The sequence below is a fragment of the Mirounga angustirostris genome, unplaced genomic scaffold, assembly GCF_029215605.1.
Source record: "Mirounga angustirostris isolate CCGP_5_RB_7025 unplaced genomic scaffold, mMirAng1.0.hap1 SCAF_6, whole genome shotgun sequence".
Lineage (NCBI taxonomy): Eukaryota > Metazoa > Chordata > Mammalia > Carnivora > Phocidae > Mirounga > Mirounga angustirostris.
The window spans coordinates 113,648,955-113,654,997 of record NW_026991714.1 but is presented as its reverse complement, the minus strand read 5'-3'; the positions used below and the strand labels follow the sequence as shown (position 1 = coordinate 113,654,997).

General features: G+C 59.9%; 1 protein-coding gene across 1 annotated transcript; it reads right to left on the bottom strand.

Moving 5' to 3' along the window:
* Positions 1–626: 626 nt before the first annotated feature.
* GPRIN2 (G protein regulated inducer of neurite outgrowth 2) lies at positions 627–5,506 on the bottom strand. The gene has a single exon (XM_045876247.3). The coding sequence runs from the start codon at positions 5,504–5,506 to the stop codon at positions 4,133–4,135; it is 1,374 nt and encodes a 457-aa protein (XP_045732203.2). The 3' UTR covers positions 627–4,132.
* Positions 5,507–6,043: the final 537 nt, after the last annotated feature.

Genomic DNA, 6,043 nt, shown 5'->3' with positions numbered 1-6,043 from the left:
AATCCTCAACCTAGCACCAGCTTCCGGGAGCTTCTGGGAGCCCAGCCACAGACTAGTCTCCATGGCCATGGCCGGAGTACACGTGTCCTAAGCAGAGTATGAAGCACAGGGTGAAGGACCTTGGAGGGGGCTCTGAATGAGGACTGGCCAAGGAGATGGGATGTGACCTCGATCACAGCCAAGTTGGCCAGGCAAGAGCTAGCCCCTGCCTGTGACCAGGGCAGTAGGTCCAAGGAAGTGGCACCCCACAACACTGGCACATGTGGTGAGCCCCAACTCGGTACCAGCTGCTTTATGTGGGTTATTCCATTTAATGCTCAGAGCAAGCCTACGAAGGAGGCATGATTCATCATATCATCGTGAGGACATCGAGGACAGCGAGGTCAGTAACTCACCCAAGCTCTCATGGCTTTGGATGAGAGCCAGGATTCGAACTCAGATTGTAGACCACTAAGCTGTGGTCTACACTGCGCCCCCACACACAATGTCCAAGGTGTCAGAATATGCACTCAGAAGGCCCCAAGGGACCCCCATGAAATAAGAACGCAGCGCTTCTGGGGACAGAGACCCAATCCAGCGGATATGGGCGGCGATGTCACCGTGTGACAGGACCAATCTCTGCTTTTCCAAACCACCCCCCCACCCCCGTACACACTGTGAGCTCCGGTGGGGAGTAGCCTACACTCTGGCAGCAGTGGCTTCTCCCTCAGGATGGACTAGGACTCCCTGTGAGGGTAACGGCAGCCTGGGGCTTGGCAAGAGATGCGTGCCTTGTGTCCTGGCCCCGCCCAGAGGTGATAAGCTCCAGGAAGCCAGGCTTCAGCTATTGGGGCCCCAAGGCTGCCAGGAAGGAGAGAACAATGGACAGAAGGGAGGAGTCCCTGGAGAAGAGGGGGCGGATTCCTGCCTGGTGGGGGAGCTCAGAATCTAGGGTGGATACTCCAAAGACAAAACCTACCAGAAAAAAAAAAAAAAAAGACCAGCCAGGACCGCGGACCCTTCCCTGGCAAAGCTCTGACCTCCAATACTTTATTTCAAATTCAAAACAAAACAACTGTACAGATAATGAAATCCACCACCTCCCAGGGCAGGGCCTGAAGGGGACCCAGAGAGACTGGTCGGACATCGGGAATCTGAGGGGAGATCTGTAAACTAAGCTGGTGGCCATGTCTTGAGTCCCTAACCACAGCTGGTCAGGCCTGGCCAGAGAGGGGCCACGGCAAGGGGATGGGGGTGAGGGGTTCGTTCTGCAGGGCAAACTCAGGGATTCCGCTGCAGTCCCTCTAGGTAAGCCCACTGGCCGAGGCTGTGCAGTCTGGCCTGTGGGGCCACGGCCAGGGCAGCAAGCCTAACCAGGAGGGTCTGATGGGGGCCCCAGCCACGCACAGCCCCACGGCCAGACACACCTGGATTCCAGTACCACCCTGCAAACATTTATCTCGGGCATGATGAGTTGGGTGGAAGGTTTGGCTAGCCCTTCCCATTCAGGGCCCAGCCCAGCCCAGCCCGCCATCCTGGCACGCCTGGTACAGCCTAGAAGCGGTACAGCTTGGCATCCATCAGCCGAACAGAGAATGCATATGCATATGACAGAGAAAGTCTCTTAAGGGTTTCACTGGTCCCAGCCAAATATCCTGGCATGTGACCCTTCACCTGCCTCCTCACCTCCTTTTGTTCAAATGAGAAACCTCAACCTCCTGGAACTCCTCCTCCTTTCCGAATCCACTGCAGGATGTGTGTGCGTGTGCAGGTGCGCGTGTGGCCCAAGCCCCAGCTCCCATCTCCCCAACAGGCCCCTCCTTGGCTCACACACCACATCCCCCGGGGCCCCTGCCTCCCACCTCTTCCATACTAATCTCTCCAGTGGCAGCCAAAGGGATGCTTCTAAAATGAAATCTGGCCCCACCACCCTTTCCACAGCAACCCTGAAGTCCCTTCCCTCAATCACACCTGGATCTTCACCATGGGGACACCCTCGCCAGTCTCCCAACCCAACAAACACCCCGACACAGCTGCACTGCGGTGACTCACCATGGCATGAGCAGGACAGGCACCTCCATGTCTCTGACCAGGCTGTCCCGTGTGCCTGGTGTGCCTTTCCTCACTGTCCACCTGCCCAGCCCCACTGTGTCCTCAAGACCCTGCTCAGCTGTGGCCCTGTGTGATAGTGTCCTCCCCACTCCATTTCATCCCGTCTCGTGTCCCCACAGCTGGGGCTCCTGGAGGCCCTGTATAGCACCAGGCATGAGGGCAGCCTGGTACCCACGCGCGTCACCGTCCCGAGTGTGATATACCTGCCCCATAGAACACACAGAGGTACAGACAGGCCCAGGCCCCCAGGCTGCACAGTGCCCAGAGCCGATGAATGCATGAAAACCTGCTTGATCGAATTTTAACAGGGGGGGAAGATCAGGTCCCCTCCTGCCCACACCAACCCTCTTTGCCCCAGCCCCACCCTCAGAAGCAGTACTGACGTGCTCTCATTTTTAAGCAACAGTTGGAAAGGCGTGTTTTGGGGTAAGAAAGCCCCATCCTGGGGCCTTGGGAGACACTCTGCCCTCATGCATACCTTCCTCACCTTGTTCCTTTGGCCCATTAGAGGGTCACCCCTGCTTTAAAAAGTCAACCCACTGCTGCAGGAGTCATTTCCACCAGCGTGAGGATGGGGGGCCTTGAGGTGGGGAAAGGTAAGCCAGTTGGCAGGTCCCGGGTTCCTCAGTGCAGAAGAAGGCCAGGGCCAGATCATGGGCAGGGCTGCATGTGGGCCGGGACTCCACCCTCCCAAGCCACGGGACCCTGAGCAGCACCCTACCCTGGCTCCCTCTTAAGGGTAGGTTGGTGGATTGTCCTAGGAGCTTAGGATCTTCAATGCTAAGCCCCAGAATGAGGACACAAGTCTGTGCCCAAACTCCATAGGAGTTTGGGAGATCCTTAGGCAATGAAGTCAGGCTATGCCAAGTCTGTGTCTTGAGCTCCCTCACCCCATGATCCCCGGTCTCCCATTGCCTGGCCCATTTCAACTCACAGGGGCAGGGCTGGGAGAACAGGCCCACAGGCCTCCCAGCTCTGGCCATTTCCCACCAGGTGGAAGACCCCACCCCAGGCTCTTTCCCTTTTCCCATCCGTTTCTCCCTTCCCTCCTTCCAAGGACCGCACCAGCTGAGAATAAATCCTTAAGCCATGGGAATGAGGTGACAATGGTGGGATTCCAGGCACTACCAACATATTTGGGGCTAAGGAGCTACCCGTTCTCCCCTTCTTGAGACCAGCCCCTGACACAATGACCAACAAGGGGGCTGGCACTTAGCAGCACCCCCGGCCCTTCTGTAATGCTCAGTGCCCTGGTCCTGATGTGTACCCCACCTCCCACATGCTGTCAGCTCAGCAAGAGTGCAGACAGCCTGTCTCATTCCCCAAGGAATCCACAGAACCCCGCACAGAATACTGACTCAATAAATTCTTCTCTTTCGTGACTGCACTGCACGGACCAGCCATGTGCTGCAGGGAAAACAGTACAGCCTTCAGCCGGCCTTGGCTTTGAATCTTAGCCCACCCCCTCCAGCAGGCCAGCCCAGGCCTGTGAGCTACAGCCTTGCCAAATATCCGAGGTTTCATCCAGAAACGGGGCAAAGAGGTGGGCGCTCAACAAGGTAAGGTGACAAGCACAGTTTGTGGCACATAGAAGGTCTGCAACAACGTCAGTGCCTTTCCCTAAAGACCCAACCAGTCCCTGTCACTTGGGGCCCCAACTTTCATGTCAGGAATGTGTCATAGCTCAGCACTGCTTTACGATAAAGCCACCAAGAGTCCTCGGGGGAAATCATGGCAGAGTTCTGAGGAGAGACTACACAGAACGTCGAGTATTTGTACAGAAGAATCGGGATCTCCCTTCGGCACAGTGCTGAAAGTCTGTCCCCAAGTTCGGAGCCTCGATCTGCAGAGATATGGCTCTTGGGAGTCAAGCCCTTCAAAACCAGCCCAGCTGAGAGGAGCAGGAGACCCCCAGGCTGCCAACAGCGGAGACACGTCCACGGCCGCCAGCAGGTCCAAGGATCACGGCGCCCCCTCCCCCCGTGTCCCGGGCCTGCGGCTGAGTCCACGGGCCGAGGATGGCTCTGAGGGCCATGGCCCCTCACTCGGGAGCCGCGCTGGGGCAGCCGCAGCAGCTGGGGCGCCGCAGGGACTGCATGACGGCTCGCAACGGCCCCCTCCGGCCCTCCGCCGACAGGCTGTCCTCGCTGGGGGGCGCCCGCTGCAGCTGCTCAAACTGCATCTCCAGATGCTTCTGGATGGCCACGCCAAGCACCTCAGGGTCCACTGCAGCTCCGTACACCTCCCAGGTCATGCCCTCGGCATCCCATCGCACATCCCGCACGGGGGAGGGTGCCTCCTCCAGGCCGGCCCCCAGGGTTACCTCTGGGAATGTGTGCAGGGCCACGGGGGCTTCCAGGGGCGGGCTGGTGGCCACAGCCTTGCAGACTGCCATGGGCGCTGCCTGCACACCAGCATCCTGAGCTGACAGAGAGGATGCCGACACAGGGGCCAAGTCACTGGCTGAGGTCATGGTCCACACATCCTTGGTCCTGGCACCAGGCTCTGTGGCTAACCCGGTGGGACCCCAAGGGTGGTGGGCACAACAGTGGGAATGCCCAGGGAGCTCCCCAGGTAACCTGCACTGGAACTTCACCCCATGCTGAGCCTGCAACCCAGACTCACTCACGGATGCCACTAGTTTGGGAAAGGCCAGGATCCCTGGGGCTGGTAGGGCATGGCAGCAGGCACTGGTCCCCACTTCCCTCATACCACAGAGTAGAGCTGCTGGGGACAGGGTGTGGCAGGAGGTGGTGGCCGGCTGCCCGGTGCCTCTGGGCCCGGCCTGGGGGCTACTGCTGTGGGGAGCTGTCCCTCCCAGCTCTAGGGGCGTTACCCTCACCTGACTCTCTCCCAGTGTCCAGGCTGAGTTCGAAGTCCCTTTCTCCGGAGCCAGGTCCCTTTCTAGGCCCGCAGGGGCCTGGCCTCCCTGGCCAGAAGTACGGCCAGGCTGCAGCCGAGCCCTGTGGACAGGCGAGCTGCCAAGGGCCGAGCAGCTGAGGCTGGCCTTTTGGGTGGCACTGTGGCCCCGCATCTGGGTGCTACGGACCAGGTCCGAGTGGCTCCTCTGCATGGCGGTGGCGCCGGGGGCCCTCAGGCGCCACAGATCACCGCCGCCCACAGTAGACACGTTGCCCACAGTGCTGCCTCGCCGGTGGCCCACAGTGCGGGGCCAGGGGCTGGAGGCCGGTGCCCGCTCCACGCTCTCAGCGGGCTGCCCCTCCTCCTCCGGGCCCGGCGGACCGCCGCTGGCCTCACCCGCCTGGGCCTGCCACACGGTGCTGCTGGCACTCTTGCGGAGCTCTGGTCTCTGCCCCCGGCCTTCACCCAGCAGGCTGGAAGAGCTCCGGGACAGGGGCCGTGGGCGGGGGCTCCGGGGGGGCCGGGCACCCGGCTCGGGGCGGCTGGTGCTCATGGCGGCCTGCAGGAGAGAGAGGGAGGGAATGGAGCTGAACTATGTGCAGCACCTCAGCTGGGCACCTCCGTGGGCTCACGCGGTGCTAGGCACACTGGGGGGACAGCCGCGGCCCCAGCTGCCTGACGGCTCAGAGCCGTGAGCAAAACAGTCACAGGACACCAGACACTTCAAATCAAGATCAGCACACATTATACTGCAAGATGTCCCTGCAAATATCTAATAACCGGTACCAAGCGATTAGAACCAGCCCTAGCATAGGGTCCTGGAGACCATCCACCACACAAGCTGCATTATGTGGCAAGAGCGGAACCCAGGGGAGAGGCCCAGTCTGCCGGGACCTTGGGGTGGGACTGCAGCACTGGGGGCAGGGGCTTTGGGACAGCAACTCTTAGTCAATGAGCACAGGAGTACTGCAGTATTTTAATAACCAGTAAAGCCTGACTGGCAAATACTAGCCTGGTTCCTCCCAAAACTGTCCATATCCATCTTGCTCTGGACTGGGGCCTCCTTGGTACAGAGCTGGGGCTCAAAGGA

Bases quoted from the DNA above. Each gene is read 5' to 3' on its own strand.
- GPRIN2 (XM_045876247.3), bottom strand. From the start codon at position 5,506: ATGAGCACCAGCCGCCCCGAGCCGGGTGCCCGGCCCCCCCGGAGCCCC.